This window comes from Miscanthus floridulus, chromosome 17, assembly GCF_019320115.1.
Source record: "Miscanthus floridulus cultivar M001 chromosome 17, ASM1932011v1, whole genome shotgun sequence".
Lineage (NCBI taxonomy): Eukaryota > Viridiplantae > Streptophyta > Magnoliopsida > Poales > Poaceae > Miscanthus > Miscanthus floridulus.
In genome coordinates, this window is record NC_089596.1 from 30,046,130 (window position 1) to 30,066,744 (window position 20,615).

Sequence of the window (20,615 nt, forward strand, 5' to 3'; positions counted from 1 at the left end):
GAACCGCCATATGAAAAACAACTCCAAGACAGGAGGCGAGGCGCAGCAACGGGAGTCGTCGAGGCCATGACCCGCGCGAGGCGCGAAGCTACCCGAGCGGGCGCAAGCCAAGGACGTCGGGGCGCGGCCACGAGCAGCTGCCAGATCGGGAGGACGCTGGGCGTGGCCGCGTGGAGCTGCCGGAGCGGGCGAACTACGACAGCGAAACTGGGGCGCGGCTGGGTGAAACTACCAGGGCTAGCAAGTTGACCATGACCCTCTCCGCCGTCTCCATCTCCACCCGCAGGTCTTTGTGGTAGAATGTGGATGTGGATTTGTGGAATGAGGGGATAATATGAGTGACGATGGAACCACGGAGTAATAATAGAAGATAAGGATGGCTTTTGCCCTTCGTGGATGAGCTAAGTCCATGGGCCATGGGTCCACATGCAAGATCAAGAGTGTAGTAGAGAAGAAAAGACCTATTCTTGAATTTCAAACACATCTCTTTTTTTCCGTACATACTTTTCATGGCTCCAACAAAATTATTGAAGTTCTAAGATTTATTTTATATAGTACATGTTTTTTTCTTATAAAATCACAATCGTTCAATAAATCTTCTGAGATGCAAATTATACATGTAATCGGGAGAAGGTGTATGTCCCGTTCCGATGCATGCACATTTGCTAGATGGTATAGTGTTCGATCCTGAAGACGTACAAAGTCTAATTCCAAGATGTAGTGGACCAAATGGTGTGATCATTAAAAAAATATCTAAGTCAAAATCGTCAAGCTAACCGCGTAATAAGTTGTACATCTCGTTGCAACGCACGGGCACCTTTGCTAATTAAGTCATAAACGATAATGCTATGGCACTGGCGTCCGTCCTGTGACCCGTGTCCGAACGTGGCTTCTCATTCCTACTCATTCCATGCTCTTTATCCCCTACAGCAGCGCACCATTGCACGACGTCTTTTCCCACCGGGAGCCCCTAACGTCCGCAGGTCCCGCGGCCCTCTCTCCCACCTCGGCGAGATCCATGGAGCAGGAACCAAATCCACTCACCTCCAACGAAATCTATGGCGGTGGTGCGGCGGTGTTGCAAGGGAGTGGGTGGTTCTCCTCCACCTCGGCGCGGCGCCCTTCGATCCACACCCCCGGCGCGCGCCATCTCTCACCCCCCGGCGACTGAGCTCCCCCACCCTGGTGGCCATGGCACTCCTCGCGCCCTATCCCCCACTGTCGTCGTTGAGCCAAGCCAGGTACTGGTGGTGCTGGTGGCGGTGGTGCTCGTGCGCCGCCGCTCGCCGTCTGCTCCGACCCGACAGCTGGAATCGACCGACCCAGGTTTCCTCTTCCATATGTTGCAAATGTATGTTTTAGGTGTTCATTACAAATGTATGTTGCAGTTGTTTCTTATGGATGTTGCAAAAGTATATCGGAGATGTTGCAAGTGTTTCAGAATCATGTTGCAAGTGTTTGTTCAAAATATTTCATCTGTTTCCATACGTATGTTACAATCGTTTTCTATCTAGATGTTGCATATGTTATATGTTGCAGTAAGTGTTTTTTCAGCTGTTTTAGTCTTATGTTCACAGTATATTTCAAATGTTTTAGCTGTTTTAGTTTTATGTTGTAGTAAGTATTTTTCGTGTGGCAAGTGTTTTATCTAAATGTTGCATATGTTTTACACACATGTTGCAAGCGTATGTTCTAAATATTTTAAATGTACGTTGCGTTCGAGTGTTTCATGTTGCAAGTGCAGACTGCTGGCGTTGATGTCCATGAGGGCGGAAAGGGCCAAGCTGTGGGCACCGACGCGTGGAGGAGGCACAGGCCGCGTGATGCTGTTGTGGAAGGGGGGGGGGGCGAGTCTTCCAGACGGCCCGGAAAGAGATGGGATGCTGCGCCGGTGTGAAAGAGACGGGGCGAGTCATTTGAGCAACATGGGCATCGGATCTGAAGCGGGCGGTTCGAATGCGAGCGCAGAAAACGGATCAGCCGCAGAAATCCAAGCGGACGGGGCGGAGCAGGCCCGGGCACCGATAATGTATCACTATTTATGGCACATTAGATTTGTAATACATACAATATATATTTTTATAATATACCTATTTATGTTATAAATATATTAATCGTTTATATATCCCATGCCCGACACCAACATGGTCGTGCTGACGACGCAGGATTTCCGGAATCCTGGCACGGTTCCATACCAACCCCGCCGCATCCCACCCGCGGCGCGACGCGCCACCTCCACCACGCAGCCCGCGCACCAACGCCGCCCCAATAAATCCCCTGCGCTCCGCGCCCGCCGGCTCGCAACCCTAGCCTCCCTCCCCTCCGCCGCCGCCGCCATGGTGAGCGCCGAGGTCGGCATCGACTACGTGCTGTGGACGGAGGCCGAGGTGTCCGCCCGCGTGGGCGAGGTCGCCGCCGAGCTCGCGGCCGACCTGCGCGCGCTGCCGGAGCCCGCCGTCGTCGTCGGCGTCGCCACGGGCGCGTTCCTCTTCCTCGCCGACCTCGTCCGCCGCGTCGACGTGCGGCTCGCGGTCGACTTCGTGCGCGTCGAGTCCTACGGGGCGGGCACAGAGTCCAGCGGCAAGCCACGTATCACGGCCGACCTCAAGGTCGACGTGGCCGGCAAGCACGTCGTCGTGGTGAGCGGCTCGACCCCTACTCGTGAATCGCTTTTGTGTGGTTAGCACTTATCCTGTGGTGGTGTCCTGTAGCAAGAATTAGTTGGCTTTGATCATTTGGTTGGTACCCGCCATTTGCTTGTGGACGGACTCGATGGAAGATAATTCACGTGACCTCCTCTACAGTCTAGATTGTTTACCTTCAATCAGTAATTCAGTTGATAGTCTTGTTTCTGTGTTTCATGTTCCCAGAGAGTACTAGAAATTTAGAATGGCTGTCCTAACATGACGCATAATTATTATTTTTTGTCTGGACTAGGAACAGAAATCCTCCACCCAACAAGGTGCTAATAATCTCAAATTGATCTAGTGTACAATATTTTCGGGAAGGGCTAGTAGAAAAGGCGAGGATATACACTAAGGCGTATAAGATTATTTGAGCGCTGTTTGTAAATATTGAAAAAACATCAGCTGGTAAGGTCATATATATCATAGGGCATATACAGTTTGTACAGCCTACAGAGTGCCTGTTTGAAGTGGGGGCATTTACAGCTGCTCTGAATGAAATAGTTTTGTGTAGAACATCTGCCAATTTTAAACTTAAATACAGCATTCACATTTTGCCCTTATATGCAATCTTGTGGTACTGCTCTAAAATATGGGCACCAAGGGAATTATTAATGTGTCGTTTCATTCATGCTTTATATGTCTACTAGAAATAGTATTCCGTTGAGAAACTTGCTCTGCATTGTGTAAGATTGATACTATGGGAAATGCATTTTTCAAAAAAAAAAATGATTATGTTAATAAGTCTTTCTTATTATTGTTTTGTAGTCCTAACTTCTTATAATCGTCTGAGATGACTTCCTAGATCTTGGTGAGTCTGTTTGAGCTGGTATATGGAATTTGACAATGATTTCGTATCTCGGTAGGTTGAAGATATTGTGGACACAGGGAATACTCTGTCCCATCTCATTGCTCATTTGGAGAAGAAAGGTGCATCATCCATATCGGTTTGCACTTTCCTTGACAAACCAGCAAGAAGGAAAGTCAGTGTTCAGCTAGTGGGGGATGGAAAATTCTACCGAGGCTTTGAGGTATGAATACCACCTGTCTCTGTATTGCATGCATTTCTTGAAAATATTTCCACAAAATGTTATATTGTTAAGTAGCAAGTTACATAAGTATGTAGTTTGCACCTTTCATTGGTAACAATTATAGTACTGAATTTCTTCAAAATGAAAACAATTATAGTACTGAAAACTGAAAAGCAATCCTCGGCCGCCTTTTATATTATGAGTAAAATGCATGGATGGTCCTAAGCTTGGAGGCGTGCCGTGTCATCCAGGTTCTAAATTCCTTTTTTTTTTTCAGTGCCCAGACTACTTTGTTGTTGGCTACGGTTTGGATTATGCGGAGCTCTACCGTAACCTGCCTTATGTCGGAGTTCTCAAGCCCGAGATGTACAAAAAGGATTCAAGCAATTAGACCTGAGGAGGCTGTACTTGCACCACGTGCAAGAGATCAAAGTTACAAATGATGCAAAGATCTCAGTTACAAATGGTACAGTGATCTGGTCTTTCTTAATAACTTTGTAAAAGGAAAATGCAGAAAGACGGCTAGTTTACCCTTTTCTTCTGTTCAGGAAAACTGCAGTTTTCCAAGTTTCAGTAGCATAACAGCAAGATGTGCTATTGTTTGTCACCAAACAGCAACCCTGATGGGAAAAATGTGGTTGCATGTGACATGTAAACATGTTACATTTTCAGTTTATAGGCTGAACAGCTTATCTCGTAGTGAGATGTGTCCTTGAAGTTACATCTGAGAGATTCCTTTGTGGTTATCTTATTCCATTGAACTTGGCTTGCCTACGTTCAAAATATTTTTCTGGATCACTGGCCTGGTTACTTCAGATTGGGAGTGAAACTACCAGTCAAACTGATGATTGGGAGGGATACTACCAGTCAAACTGAAGGTATCAGTTGAGGTGACTATCGACATTTTTAAGTCCTGGCCTTCGTCACTCACTCACATAACGAATTTGTTTAGAAGGATGTGTGTTGGGCATGGTCAGGATCCCAAGTGAACCTTTCCTGAACAATTGAAATTGAAGTGTACCCCGGAACTCCTCCGAAATTCATTGAAATTGAAATTTATCTAGGAACAGGAACTCCTGAAATTCCTTCTTAACATAAGCACAGGTATGAACTTTCAACTCGGCTTCATCTGCTATAGCTAAACTGCTGGAGCAGGAACTGCTGCTACAGTGATGCGTTAGACTAACATTTCATTTACATTTGTAAATGGATGTTACTTTTCAATTCTCTACAAACCAAAACTGTTTCGTACAAATATTCATATTCAACCCGTTCGCTGGGTCGTAAACGATCGTGGATTATAAGTCATAATAATATTTTTCTCTCATACCAAACCAGTCAGCAGTAATAATCCACGATCGTTTCAGCCGAAACGAACAGGCTGATTCTCTGAATCCATGCATTTAAAGAAGATCGCAATCCTCTGTGAGCCACTGAAAAAGTTCAGTGGATTTCAGCATCACTGCTCCAACTTTTTTTGTTTGCTCTGCATGCCACTGCCGTCAGATTGGGCTCTAACGCTGTCAAACTACAGGTGTGAAAAGTCGAAAATACCATTAAGTCTAAATATATCATTAATTTTTTTTAGCATCTTAACGACTTCAAATGAAAAAACTCAAAACTAGAAAGTTGTAGATCTCGTCGAGATCTATAATTTTCATATAAAAATTATCTTCATTTAATTCCGCAAAAAAAAGATATGATTTGATATGATTAATATATCTTAGAAAAATCATATTTTTTTACGGTATTAAAAGAAGATAATTTTATATAAAAATTATAGATCTCGATGAGATCTACAACTTTCTAATTTTGAGTTTTTTTTTATTTAAAGTCGTTAAGATGCTAAAAAAATTAATGACATATTTAGACTTAAATGTATTTTTAACTTTTTACACCTGTAGTTTAACACCGTTATAGCCCATTCTGACAGCACGAGGGGAAAAAAAAAGTTAAGCACTGACGGCTGAAGTCCGCTGAACTTCGCCGGTACTCGATCTTTTTTTTATAAACCACACCCGCCACTCACTCGGCAAATCCTCGGGCATGGCGATGAGCTTCTTCTTGCCTACCACCACCCCTTCAGCCTCCGCATCCCTCCTCCTCATCCACCGCCAGCGCGCCACCGGCCCCTCCCTGTCCTTCCCCCTCGAGCCCCACCGCTTCCAAGTTCATCTCAAACCTCTGCACTCCTCCTGAATCCCCTCCCTCTCCACCTCCTCCTTGAAGACCCCGACCGAGAGCGTTCTCTCTTCTGTCGTCTCCACCTCGAGGACCCTCCTTTTCGTGCTCGTCGCAGGCCTCCTCTCCCTCTTCGGCGTCCGCTCACTCCCCGCCCTCGCCTGCGCTCCTGCGCCGACCCAGCAACTCCAAGAAATCGAAGAGCAAGATGAGGAGGTGCGAATGTATTCGGCAATTCTGAGCCGCAATCCTGGCGACGTGGACGCGCTCAAGTGCGCTCTGTACGCTAAGATGAGGCGCGCGGATTGGGGCGGGGCGCTGCGGTACGCGCGACGGCTGCGTGACGCTGAGCCCAGCGAGGTGGAGTGGCGGCTGATGGTGGCGCAGCTGCACGAGCTCAAGGGGGACCTCGCCAAGGCTGAGCGTCAGTTCAGGGAGCTCCTGGCAGAGGAGCCCCTCCTCGTCCGGGCTCTCCATGTGGGTATAGCATACATCCTCTTTCTAATCTATTCAGTAGCTGCAATTTGCCTGCAATTCTTCATGTTGGTGTGGTTACTGCTGGCGTCGCAGTTGATGTGGTGATCAATGGTCAGTTATTGGATCATATATGTTTCAGTCTTTCAGACACTGGGAATTAAAGATGGTACCAGTAGCAATTGAAATACGGCATTACTGGTGAGGGGATGAGAAGCAGTGCATATAAAATTCTGCATTTTGCTGCAAGTTGTTTCTAAGCTATGCTAGAGTTGTCCCTAAAAGTTCACAGAAAGTTGTCTTGATGGCTTGATGCTTGACGTTCTCCAAAAGAAAAAGAATATGCATTTTTCCATACCTTAGGCAGCTGGCTCCACTTGCTAGCAATTTCTAATATAAAAGAATCCAGGGGAGGTTCATGCCACAGCCTAACTCTTAATAGTCACATAATGGAATATTCATTAAGATGGTAGGAAGTACTAACTATGCAAGGGGGCTGTTGTCAGCATTACATTGTAGATATATAGTGTTATATACCGATTAGGTTAGGCTTCGTAAATTTAACAGATTAACTTTTTACAAAAACTGATTATGCTAAGTGTTGCAATTTTTACTTGATTGATTGCAACCATAATATACTTCTTGATTTCATGAGGAATGAAGCAGAGCAAGTTCTTTACTACTTGACGTGTCTGCTCGACATTTTGTGTTCAGCCATGAGCAGCAAATTCTCAACACCAATCTTGTCTTAGACTTTTAAAACTTGCTTTTTATTAGAATCCCATCCTCGTGACATTCTCTAAGTAATTAGTAATTCCTCATGTCTGGTAACAACTCGCACTCTTGCTGTCTTGCAGGGACTTGCACTATGTATGCAGAAGAAACTTGAAGGCCCTACTGTTTTTGAAATGCTTGAGAATGCTTTGCAGCTTGCAACTTCTGAGAAAAGGGTCCCGGAAGAGCGCAACATAAAGCTTTTGATAGCACAAATGCATGTTGTCATGGTAGCATTTATTCAAATAGGATGGAAATCTGAGACCATGACAGTTTTTGGTGTCTAAATGCAAGTTTTGATGGCACAGGGTCAGTTGGATGTTGCATCTGAGAAACTACAAAATCTTATAAATGAGGATCCTCGAGATTTTCGGTCTCATCTTTGCCAGGTACTCTCTGATATTTTGCTGAGTTTGATTTGTTCTGAAGTACCTTAGTTTTGACTTTGAATGTGCATTTTGTCTGTCTGTGGTGTTGGTTCTGCAGGGCATTGTGTATGCACTTTTAGACAGAAAAGAAGACGCAGATAAGCAGTTTGATATATACAGAAGCCTTGTGCCGGATGAATTCCCAGATAAGAGTTTTATCAGTGATGTTATACTAGCGGCTAGAATGGAGTCACATGATCGGCTACAAAAGGAATTTGAATCTGAGTTTCAAACGAAGAAATGATACATTAAGATTTCAATTGATGAGGCCCAAATATTCCTGGTAGGATAAATAGTTGCATAGTGATGTGCACTGAAACACACCGGTCTTATAAATGAAATACAACACAGTAAAGCATAGTGAAAAGAGGTTTCTCCTACCAGGCTATCACCAATTTTCCTCATTTCCTCTCCCTCAGTCTCTGTAGACATTTCTCAGTAAAATATAATATAGCGAAGAGCAAATTCTACTTGAAGTTAAAAAGCTGTAGTAGCCAACCAGATGGATTGAGTTGTTGCTGTACAAATGTAGAAATTGTAAAGCTTATGTTTCGTCCCTTCTTTTTGTACTACCAGCATAATATTCATGTTGTACGCACACTTCATCCATTTTAAGTAACATTCTTACAGCTCCAAGGCATCTTCCTGAGCAGTGGTAAGAATGTTCAAATACGCTTATTTTCCATAACCATTGGTTACAAGTAAACACGGTCATAGATTAGTCTCATGCTGATATATAAAAGTTATCTTGAACATTTTATTGAAAGCATGATGTCATAAATGCACTGTTATTCAAATTACAGTCCCATTAGATTAATCCTTTGATAAAATTAGATTAATAGGTTTTACAACCGGTGGATGTGGGTGCTGTTTCTGTAGGCCCTACACCCGGTGGATGTGGGTGTTATTCTGCCACCCAGTGTTCTTTGGCCAGGGCCTAAAACAGTATAAGTACCCAGTACGCCCGTTATGAAAGTGAGAATGGATTAATAAAAAAAATATTTACTTCCTCTCTTCTCTTCCTCTTCACCTGAACCCTTACCTCTCCTTTATACTCATTTTCTTCTGAAATTCCTACTGATACCCCTGTTATACTCGGTTCCTCGCAGGATCCTGACACATGTGCTAGGGTTCCTTCGAGAACCATGAGTAGCAAAGGGGAAATTTTATGAGCTGAGGCTGTTTGATGGACCTATTTTTTTATATAAGCAAGATGATTGATTCTTTTTTTCTTTTCTTGTTAGCTCAAATGCGTTGGGAACTGTAACAAGCATCAAATAGAACCATGTAGGCCTTGTTTAGATTGAGGTTAAGAATCAGTATTTGGCACTATAGCATTTTCGTTTGTATTTGACAATTATTGTTCAATCATGGCCTAACTAGGCTTAAAAGATTCGTCTCGTAATTTACAATCAAACTGTGTAATTAGTTATTTTTTATCTACATTTAATACTCCATGCATGTGTCCAAAGATTTGATGTGATGGAGAGAGAGTGAAAAAACTTGCAATCTAAACAAGGCCGTATTGTGGAACAGTTTCTAGTCATTGATCAATGCAATCATTGGTACAATCACATACCAAACAGCTTTTGGACTTCTGGTGATGCTATGTGTCGGTGTTTCGAGTAAGCACCGGCTAGTAAATTTGTATATTGCGCATCTGACTCGGATGGTGTGCTAAGAGGACACAAGAATTATATTGGTTTAGGCTGAATGTCCCTACGTCTAGTTTCGAGCTGCTCGTGTTACTAGCACTGAGTTTGTAGTAGGGGGTTACAAACTGGCGAAAGAGGGAGGTAGCTTCCAAGTCCCTGGTGTGATGTGGTGTGTTTGTTCGATGAATCGCCCTCTCTTTGGTGAAACGCCCTGCTTTCCCTTTTATAGGCCAAGGGAGAGCAGGGGTTACAGCTGAAGGGAAGAGGAAAAAAGGAAAGAGAAATAAGGCTCTTGGAGGTGCGTCGTTCTCCTCTTCGCATGGGTCCCGCTAACTCTATAGATCGTGGTGGCAGCGACGTCGTACCGGGGTCCTGTTGGCCACTGCAGCTTATGTGTGGGCGTCATGCGCCATCCTTGTCTTCCGTTCCATCTGAGCGGACGGAATGGTCAGAGGGTCCTCTGACAGAAGCCATGCAGGGGGCTAGCGGTACAGTGCCAGTCAACGGACGCCAGTTGACTAACGTTGGACGGTGGTCAGGCAGGGAGTTGGCAGCACAGTGTTAGCCTATTGACGCGATGGGCGATGTGAGTTTCCCAGCATGGCCCGATGCGGCCGCCAGTCGCATCAGGACACGTCCGAGATGCGCTCCCGGGCGTGCGCTTCCATGCTGTAGTGGTTGAAGCTGTTCGAGCCCTACCCTGGGACCATTGCTTTGGTCCGGTAGCAGATCCGATCCCCAAAGATCAGGCGAGGCGGAAATCTCTCCCTAGGAGCCGGGCGAGATGGAATCTGACCCACGGGGGTCGGACAAGGCGGGGCCCTCCCCGTGGGACCAGACGAGGCTTGTCCTGGCCCCTGGGGGTCGAACGATGCGGAAACCTCATCCTCGGCGTCAAACAAGGCGGGGCCTAGCTCCTGGCGGTCGGACGATGCGGAAACCTCGTCCTCGGCGTCGGACGAGGCGGGGCCCGGCCCCTAGGGTCGGATGATGCGGAAACCTCATCCTCAGCGTCGGCGTCGAACGAGGTGGGGCCCAGCCCCTAGAGGTCGGACGAGGCGGAAACCTCGTCCTCGGAGTCAGACGAGGCCGTAGTTGCGCCTTTAACCATCGGATGAGGCGACGTGACGCTCTTTAATCCTTTGGCTTGGATACCCGGGTATAGATATCCGATAGTAGCCCCCGAGCCTTCGGAGGAGTGAGACACTCCTGCAAAGGCTTTTTTCGCTATTTGTTGCTCCTGTGGCCGTTTATGCCATGGAGGCGGGTCGTTATTGGAACTTCGGTGTTTTCCCCTCGTTTTGTTAATCCGCGTAGGGTAAACGAGTAGGCTTTAGATACCAAGCCTCTATGTGGGAGATTGGCAAAAGTGGACACGGGCGCCCAGCCCCTGGGGAGGACACACGCTGGTAATCCGTTTTCCACTGGGTACGTGTGAGCGCACCTGGTGGGTGTAGCCCCCGAGCCTTTGGAGGAGTGAGACACTCCTGCAAAGGCTTTTTGCGGTCCGTTGCTTGAGGGCGCATGGGAGTACTATTTGTTATTGTCGTTTTGCAGGATGGCAAGTTGCGTATGATACTCGTTGTTTGTCTACGACCGCGTGTTCGGTCTCCCTACAATACCAAGCCCCCGCGCGTAGCAGGGGCCGCCCGAGGGGTCGGTTCATCTTGTGATCGTCATCCCTCATGCGTTTATTCGCTAGAACAAAGGGGCTGAGCCGGGCTGTGCTTTCCTAGCTGGATGGAGCACGGTGCTCTGTGAGTTGTTAACGGGCTTGTTCGAGTGGAGCCCTGGCATCCCCTTCGTGGGGGCCTGATTCGAGGTCAACTAGTGACTGACTCCAGATTCTTGGTGGCCGGTCCATATAGTTCTCAGATCCACTCGGTCGGTCCAAGGGCTTGATGCCTTTCTTCGGGGAGAAACCATGGGCCATGCATCATTCAAGACTCGAACGAGGGTCGGGACGCCCACGGCGCTTCGCGCTCTTTAGGTACTGGCCGCTAGCGGGCCCGTCCTTAACCTCCCCTCACTCTAAGGTGCCCTAGAGTGGCCGTGAACCCACTAGTGGGCCAGCCTTTGAACTCCTAGGCGTTAATGGGTCGCAGGAGCATTTTTAGCTCCATATCCCTCTTACCTATGGTGGCCCATGGCCTTTGAAGTCGAACCATCGCTCAGTGGATCCTTCGCGAGGAAGATTGGGTTAGGCATGCGCTCGTCTCACAAGGCGGCGAGGCGACTGATGCTGCGAGAAATAATGAGGGCTCAGGCCCCAAAGAAAATAGATCTAGTGGGGTGTGGCGCGTTAATTTAGGCAGATAGTTCGGCCCTTGCCCATTCTGCCCTTACCTTATAAACAAAGCGGTTTCTCCCCAGCCTCCGTACGTGCAGCCGCATCCTTTGCCTTTCAAATCTTTCTGCCTTTCGCTCCCAAATCCCAACCTTTGTTTCCCTGTTTCCACTCCGCCGCCAACGAAGTTCTCGCTCACCAACCTTACGCTGCCACCAGATCTTCCGCATTGCCATCCTCGTTCCTCGATGGAGCCATGGCCTCGCTCCGACGTTCTCCACGTGTGCATGGATGGTCTAGTCAAGAAGGGCCTTCTCTACGCAAGGACCACGACAAATGAGTGGATCGTACCTGGTGGTGAGGATGTGCTATCGCCGCCTGATGGCTACGTCGTCTCCTTCATCCCCTTCCACTAGCGGGGGTTCATGTCTCTTCCCCATCGATTCCTCCGAGGGCTGCTGCACTACTATGGGCTAGAGCTGTAGCATCTAAATCCCAACGGGATTCAACACATCTCGTCCTTTGTCATGTTGTGCGAGGGTATCTAGGGATTGAGCCCCACTTCAAGCTATGGAAGTACTTCTTCGCCGTTGAGCTGTAGAAGGAGAAGAAGCCGGACCTAGCGGTGCTAATGGGGTGCGCGAGCATCCGTCTACGGGGCAACCAGGCATCTGAGTATATGTCCATCCCCTTGTCGAAGTCCAACAAGGGGTGGCATAAGCTCTAGTTCTACCTAAAGAACGACGACGCTGCCCCCTGTCGATCTTCATCGGCCGCCTGGTCAAGGAGGTGCTGGGGGTGTGGAGATATGGGCCCATCAAGAAGGAGCAGAAGAGTCTCGGTGACCTGCTCAAGGCCATCATGACTTTGAAGCGCTATGGCCTTCGTGGGACTAGTGTCATCGGAGCATACCATGTCAGGAGGCTGGCGTCGCTGATGGCGCGCGCCCATCCAATGTATAAGATGATGTCGGATTCCATGCCCAAAGGGACGGTGATGGTCGCCGGCGAGGCTCTTAGCATCAGCGAAATGGCACAGCGCCTCAAGGAGTCGATGGAGTTCTCGAGGGATCCGTCGGTGGATCTCACCCCGGTGTACCCGGTCTTGGACTGGTGAGCGATGCGGCCGGATCGTGCCTCAAGGAGCATACCACGTCAGTGATGCGGCCAGATGCGGTTTTCGTCGAACTGGTAAGCCTTTTTTGAGTTTCTTTTCTTGGCCGACCCTCCTCTGTTCTCAAATTCTACCCGCCAGGATTTATAGCCCGGCCTCATCGCCCGTGATTCTGACCCGCCACTGCCAGAGGATGCGGCGTGGAGGGCGGCGAACCGCGCCATGGCTGAGGCAGCGAAGGCGAAGAAGGATCGGAAGAAGGCGAAGAAGGAGCAAGCGAAGCTCCAGCGTGGAAGGCGTCGGCAAGGCTCAGAGGAGAGCGGCGACGACAAGGAGGAGGAAGAAGAGGATGACCCCAACATTCCGTGAGGCGTGCTGGCGCTCGAGGACGAGTAGGCCGATGCAGGGTGGGTCAACTTGACCCTGATTTCGTAGCACGCCTCGGCGCGAACCGAGGAGGATGCGCCTCCAAGATCAGTGGGGAGGACACGCCCCTGAGGTTGGCGGAGCAAGTCTACCCTGCTCCGATCAACCCCAATGAGCCTCCGAGATCGGCAAGGGAGGACGTGCCCCTGAGGTTGGTGTAGCAAGTCTGCCCTGCTTCGACCGGCCCTACTGGGGGATTGAAGTGGCCAATCGTCGATGCGGCAGAGTCGGAGTCGAGCGGCCAGCCCCCGAAATGACATCGGGTAATGGCGTCGAGTGGAGTTAATGATTTCTTTGTCCTTTCATTGTGTTCTCGGATTTTGTTGTGTGACGTTAGTACTTTTCGTAGGACCGGCCTCCGCAGACCCCTGACGTTGGCACCACAGAAGATCTTGGCACATCGGCCAACCCCCTGGGAGCCAGCTGGTGTGGTGCCGGGGCACGCCGTGATGGCGCCGAGGCGGACACGGTGCGACCTGATGAAGCAGGGGAGGTAGAGGCACCGATTGTGCTGGGGGAGGCGCTCGTGGAATCGGCGCCCGCACCGGTCGATGCACCCAAGGTGGGGTAGATGGGAGGAGGCACGACCGTGGCATCCCCTATGGAAGCAGCGATGGCTTAGACTTCGGAGCCTGAGTTGCCAGCCTCCTCGGTCATCGGAGGGTCCACTCTTGAGGGAGTGCTGGTGATGGAGGGGGTGCTATCGAACCGACGCTGATGGTTGTCACGGCCGACCCCTTGGTTGGGCTCGGTCCTCCTGGTCCCTTGTCCAGCTGGGCGATGATCCGCTCACATGGGGAGTAGGCCGGCTCCGATGGGCTAGGCGGCTAGACCCGAGCGACTCGGTGTTCACCCTCGATGACCCGGCGGAGGAGAAAGACTGGATGAGCATGCGCTCGGGACTTGAGTCCGTACTCCGCTCCCTAACCGACGCATTGGGGGTGCTAAAGGATGACATTGCCCCGGCCAGCTAGGTTTGCCATGTCTTCACGTTTTCTACTTTCAAGCCTTGTTTATATGATTCTAACCTGACTTTTTCGTAGTCCCTTGCGACAAGCAGCCCGAAGAAGTCCCTATTCCTCCGTCGTGAGAGGGAGGTCTGGGGGCTTGCTGCCGAAGTGCCGCGGCTATAGGAGGAAGTGGCGAGCCTCTAGACCAAGGAATGGGAAGCCCGTCAACACACCAACGAGGCCAAGGACAAGCTCAAGGCTGCGGTTGCCAAGGCCGAGGAAGATGCCATGGAGCTTGGACGACTCCGCCTGGCCCTCGACCTTGCTTGGTGCGTGCTCGAAAACTAGCGGAAGTCAAAGGAAGAAGCCAAGGGTCTGGCTTCCGCCTTGGCCGGGTGAAAGGTCCAAATGGCTAGAGGGGGGGGGGGGTGAATAGCATATTAAAAATTTCTACAACAACACTTAACAAACTAGTTAGACAATTATGAGGTGAAGCAAGTGTTGCGCTAGCCTACTAAAAATGCAAGCCACCTACTATAATTCTAGTTTTTATAGTTTCTATCCACACAATGGCTATGGCACTACACTAAATTAGTGTGCTCTCAAAAGCTAACTAAAGAGCCACACTAACCAAACTAACAAGCTCTCACAACTAGCTACACTAAAGAGCTTGACAACTAGTTTGCGGTAATGTAAAGAGAGGGAGAGAGCAAGATAGTTATACCGCCGTGTTGAGGAGTGAACCAATCAATCACAAGGATGAATACCAATTACCTCGGAATCAAATGATGACACAATGATTTTTTACCGAGGTTCACTTGCTTGCCGGCAAGCTAGTCCTCATTGTGGTGATTCACTCACTTGGAGGTTCACGCGCTAATTGGCATCACATGCCAAACCTTCAATAGGGCGCCGCACAATCAACACAAGATGAGGATCACACAAGACACGAGCAATTCACTAGAGTACATTTTAGCTCTCCATCAAGAAAGGTAAAGAACCCCTCAATCACCATGATCAGAGCCGGAGACAATCACCAACCTCCACTCGACGATCCTCGTTGCTCCAAGCTGTCTAGGTGGCGGCAACCACCAAGAGTAACAAGCAAATCCCATAGCGAAACACGAACACCAAGTGTCTCTAGATGCAAACACTCAAGCAATGCACTTGGATTCACTCCCAATCTCACAAAGATGTTAAATCAATGATGGAGATGAGTGGGAGGGCTTTGACTAAGCTCACAAGGTTACTATGTCAATGCAAATTGCCAAGAGGGTGAGCTAGAGCCGACCATGGGGCTTAAATAGGGAGCCCCCATGAATAGAGCTGTTGGGCTCCTCACTGCACTAAACACGGGTCGACTAGACGCGCAGGTCAGATCGACCGGACGCTGGACCCCAGCGTCTGATCACGCGATGTGTGCCAGGTGTCCCTGCTTCAAACGTTGATCGCCCGATCTTCAACGGTCATTAGTATATTTAAGTTGTGACTGGACGCGCTGCTCCAAAGTGATCGGGCGCAGGACCTTAGCATCCGGTCGTTTCCAGTAAGCATCTAGAAATGAAAAATCATGACCGGACGTGTCTAGTCATGCCCGATCGGACACACCTAGTGTCCGGTCACTCAACGTCATCATACGTCATACTGACCAGACTCTGGCCCTGAGCGTCCAGTCATCTCTTGTGCCAGCGTCCGGTCATGAGACCAAAACCACGCGCTCTCTGCTGCCACTGATCGGACGTGCTGGTCCTTCCGAGACTAGCATCCGGTCACTTACAGTGACCTCCGTCTTTTTTGTATAGAGCGTCGTTGGCACCGTCGGACTGTCCGCACTCTACGGGCTTCTCATCATCTTGTAGGAAGTCCCTCAATCTCTCATATCATGCTCTAGGTGTTTGTTTTAAGCCATACAATGCCTTCTTCAACTTGTACACATGGTCGGGCTTCTCATCATCTTCAAAACCGGTAGGTTGCTCAACATATACTTCTTCGTTGATGTAACCATTGAGAAATGCACTCTTTACATCCATTTGATAGAGCTTGATGTTGTGGGCACAAGAATAGGCTAGCAAGATTTTAATTGCTTCCAATCTAGCAACCGGGGCATATGTTTCTCTAAAGTCAAGACCTTCAACTTGTGTATAGCCTTGTGCTACTAATCTTGCTTTGTTCCTTACTACTATCCCATCTTGATCTTGCTTGTTTCTAAAGACCCATTTGGTTCCAATCATATTGTGTCCCTTTGGTCTCTTTACTAATTCCCATACTTGATTTCTTGTGAAATTATTCAATTCTTTATGCATAGCATTCACCCAATCAACATCCTTTAATGCTTCATCTGTCTTTTTTGGTTCAATGGATGACACAAATGAGAAATGCACACAAAATGAAGCTAATCTTGATCTTGTTTGTATACCTCTAGAAATATCATCAATTATAGTGTCCAATGAATGATCTCTTGCAATATTTGTTGGTTGGAGCATTGGAACTTGATTGCTTGTGTTTACTTGATCATCAGGTTGAGATGATGTACTAGCTACTTGATCTTGTTCATTGTCATGAGAACCACTTGTACTAGCTTGATTTGTATCATCTTGCATATTTGAGTTAGAGAACACTTGCACTTGATCATCTTCATTATCATTCAGTTGCCTAGGCCTGAATTCACCAATATCTATGTTCTTCATGTCATTTAAAAGTTAAATGCCTCTAACATCTTCCAAGTTCTCATTCTCTTCTTGTAAACCCTTGGTTTCATCAAATTCAACATCATGAATTTTCTCAAGAGTACCACTATCCAAATTCTAAACTCTATATGCTTTGCTTGTAGTGGAATAACCAAGTATGAATCCTTCATCATATTTCTTGTCAAACTTGCTCAATCTAGTGTCTTTCTTCAAGATATAGCATTTACAACCAAAGATCCGAAAATATGCAATGTTGGGCTTTTTACCATTCAAGAGCTCATATGGTGTCTTCTGTTTCATTGGATGACAATAGAGGCAGTTGCTACAATAGCAAGCCATGTTGATAGCTTCGGCCCAAAAAGATTGACTCACATTGTACTCACTAAGCATAGACCTTGCCATATCAATGAGTGTTCTATTCTTTTTCTCAACAAGGCCATTTGATTATGGAGTGTACTTGGCCAAGAATTGATGTCTAATTCCAAATTCATCACATAACTCATCAATTCTAGTGTTCTTGAACTCACTACCATTGTCACTTCTAACTCTCTTGATGGTTGTTTGAAACTCATTGTGAATGCCTTTGAGAAATGATTTGAATGTTGCAAACATATCACTTTTGTCCACTAGAAAGAATACCCATGTGTATCTAGTGTAATCATCTACTATCACAAAGCCATATTTGTTACCACCAATGCTAGTGTATTGTGTTGGTCCAAACAAATCCATGTGCAATAACTCAAATGCTTTACTAGTGCTCATCATGCTTTTCTTAAGATGGGTGTTTTCAACTTGTTTGCAGGCTTGACAAGAGCTACAAAGCTTATCCTTCTCAAACACATCTTTCAAGCCTCTAACCAAGTCATGCTTAACCAATCTATTTAATTGTTTCATTCCAATATGACCAAGCCTTCTATGCCATAATTAACCCATGCTAGACTTAGTGAACAAGCATGTAGATAATTTAGCTTCACTAGCATTGAAATCAACCAAGTATAGATTCTCATATCTAAAGCCTTTGAAGATTAAGTTAGAGTCATCTACACTTATGATCTCTACATCATCTACCCCAAATATGCATTTGAATTCAAGATCACATAATTGAGCCACGGATAGCAAATTGAAGTTCAAACTCTCTACTAGCAACACATTGGAAATACCCATGTCATTGGATATTGCAATCTTACCAAGCCCCTTGACCTTGCCTTTGCCATTGTCACTAAATGTGATACTATCATAACCATCATTGCCATTGGTGTTGATTGAGTTGAACATTCTTGCATCACCAGTCATGTGTTGAGTGTACCCACTATCAAGAACCCAATGCCTTCCTCCGGCTTTGTAATTGATCGACAAAAGAAGATCAATTCTTTTTAGGTATCCAAACTTGCTTGGGTCCTTGAAGGTTAGTGACCAAGCTTTTTAGCACCCAAATGGCTTTCTTCTTTGTGCCCATCTATGGTTTACCAATGAACTTAGCCTTGACACCATTTGCACCTTTGGTAATCACATAGAAAGAATCAAGATTAATGGAGGATACATTAGCTTATGACTTCTTGTTCATGCACTTTTGCTCTACATGACCAACTTGCTTGCAACTAGTGCAAAACCAACCATTGTTCTTTACAAAACTAGTCTTATGAGGAGCAAAGGCCGCCTTGCCTTTCTTGGGGGTATAGCCCAATCCCTCTTTGTAGAGGGAAGCTCTTTGGCTATCCAAGCACATTAGCAAGCAGTCCTCACCACCATAGGCCTTAGCCAAGGTGTGAGTGAGCTTATTGACCTCCTTCTTGAGGTTCTCATTCTCAGCCATTAGTGAGGCATCACAAGTAAAACCATCACTACTAGATGAGATGGAAGTAGAAGTACTACAAGAAGAGTTAGCGGGAGCAACAATGATAGGCATAGATAATGATTCATCAATTATATCACAAGTTAAGCCTACATTGCAAGTCTCAACATGCTTTTTTTTTATTTTGCTCATCAAGCAAAGAGGAACGAGCCTTTTCAAGCTTTTTGTGAGCCTTGCCAAGCTTCTCATGGGCTTCCTCTAGCCTCTTATGAGATGCATTGAGCTCATCAAAGGCTTACTTAAAGGCTTTTAGTTCCTTACACAAGCTTTTGCATTCCCTTCTCTTAATGTTAAAGTGTTCTTTAGCATCTTCTAGCATGTCAAATAGTTCATCCTTAGTAGGTTCATCATCATCACTATCACTATCATTTTTGTTTTCATTTTCATTATCATGTTCCTCATCACTTTCTGTCGATGTTTGACCACCAATAGCCTACCACAGGGGTACCCGGGGCAGTATTGTTCGGGCTTCAGCGTATGCAGAACTCGATGGTTAACATAAGAGATAGTCGATTTATCCTGGTTCAGGCCCTCGATCGTGGATCGAGTAATAGCCCTACGTCCAGCCAGCGTTAGCCTTTGCGTTGGATTGATTGTGTCGAGCTTGTACAATTGTTCTTCTAACTCCCTATCTAAGGAGCCCTGCCCTCCTTTATATAGTCAGGAGGCTAGAGTCCTAGTCGGTTTACAATGAGAGTTCCTAGTAGGATTGCAGAGTAATACTGCTACTAAGATTACAGGGGAAGAATCCTAATTAGACTAGGTCTTCTCCCTTCCTTGCGGGGTATCCCATGGGTCCCACACTAACAAGCCCCTGAGCACTTCATGGTTGAGTTCTGGAAGCCTCGTCTTGTTCCTTCAAGCCTCGTTGAGTAGGAACAAGCATCGTCCGAGTGTTTTCTTGAGTGAAACCGTGCAGCGCTTCGTGAGGTCTTTGCGTGGTTGTGTATCTTTTTGAAGAAAAAAGTACTCCTATTTGGATGTAGCCCCCAAGCCTCTGGCTATTTGGTACAAGGAGCTTGAGGGTCTTTTCTTGAAATCATCCCCATTCTTTGTTGAAAGGCTCCTGAGCATATACCCGGGTTCTTTGTCGAAAAGAACTCGGATATAGCTCGGTCCGGCTTCTTTTTGTCTGGAGTCCTTGAAGTAGCTTAGTGTAGCCCCCGAGCCTCTTGCTATTTGGAACAAAGAGTTGGAGGGTCTTGAATCTTATGTTGTTTGAAAATTGCTACCTTGAAGAAGTCTTCTGAGTGACGTGTGCTTTTTTGAAAAAAGTGCACTCACTGAGTGTAGCCCTCGAGCCTCTTGCTATTTGGAACAAAAAGTTGGAGGGTCTTGAATCTGAATTTTTTGAAAAGACTATATACCTCTCCTTTTGTAGCCCCCGAGCATATATTCGGGTTGTTTTGTTCAGGATGAACTCGGATGTAGAGCCTTGGCATGTTCTTTGTTAGTCTGCTGTTGTCAGATGTAGTTGTATGGTGGTGGTTGAGTGTAAATGTCTTTTGATCACGGGTTGTACTATGTTGGTATATTCTTTGGCATATGCTCGTCTTCAATTACTGTTCCTTCATGCCTGAGTCCTCTTTCATTGAATTCTATCTTTTTCACTATGTTCTTTGTTAGGCTTGTTTCACTGGTGCTCTTGGTTCATGTGCACTGCTCCTTTGATCTATAAATACTCCCTCGGAGTGCTTGTTTTCATCCATTGAACATTATGTTGAAACCTTCATGGTCATGAACATGGTAGTTTGTGAAGTAGAGCAGCCCCCAGGCGTGTTTTGTAGTTCCTGTGTGTCTTGTCATAGCTAGAGGAAGTCTTGTGATAGGGATTAGAGGTAGGCTAATCCCACAGTAGCATTGTACCAGGATGTACGTGGTGGTAGTTGGAGGAAGTCTTGTGATGTGGGCTTCGTTCTTTCATCTGGTAGTTCTAGGTTGATCCTCGTCGCCTGTCTTGAGACTGTCCGGTGCAGATCAACACCATATCTAGCATCACATCGGTCTTGGATAGACAGATGCCTGCCGGCCTTCTCTACTCCATGTTGTCCTATTGTGCTGCTGATTTCCACC

General features: G+C 47.0%; 1 protein-coding gene and 1 pseudogene across 1 annotated transcript; both read left to right on the forward strand.

Moving 5' to 3' along the window:
* The first annotated feature begins 2,129 nt into the window (after window positions 1-2,129).
* LOC136517449 (uncharacterized) lies at window positions 2,130-4,476 on the forward strand (annotated as a pseudogene).
* Window positions 4,477-5,757: 1,281 nt separating this feature from the next.
* On the forward strand, window positions 5,758-8,343 carry LOC136518938 (protein SLOW GREEN 1, chloroplastic-like). The gene is made up of 4 exons (XM_066512621.1): window positions 5,758-6,373; window positions 7,228-7,374; window positions 7,453-7,533; window positions 7,631-8,343. Exons 1-4 carry the CDS (start codon window positions 6,119-6,121, stop codon window positions 7,814-7,816), a joined length of 669 nt encoding a protein of 222 aa, XP_066368718.1. The 5' UTR covers window positions 5,758-6,118; the 3' UTR covers window positions 7,817-8,343.
* The last annotated feature ends 12,272 nt before the right edge of the window (window positions 8,344-20,615 follow it).

Bases quoted from the DNA above. Each gene is read 5' to 3' on its own strand.
- LOC136518938 (XM_066512621.1), top strand. From the start codon at position 6,119: ATGTATTCGGCAATTCTGAGCCGCAATCCTGGCGACGTGGACGCGCTC. The intron at 7,375-7,452 runs GTAGCATTTATT...TTGATGGCACAG, and splicing joins CACAAATGCATGTTGTCATG to GGTCAGTTGGATGTTGCATC. The intron at 7,534-7,630 runs GTACTCTCTGAT...TTGGTTCTGCAG, and splicing joins TTCGGTCTCATCTTTGCCAG to GGCATTGTGTATGCACTTTT.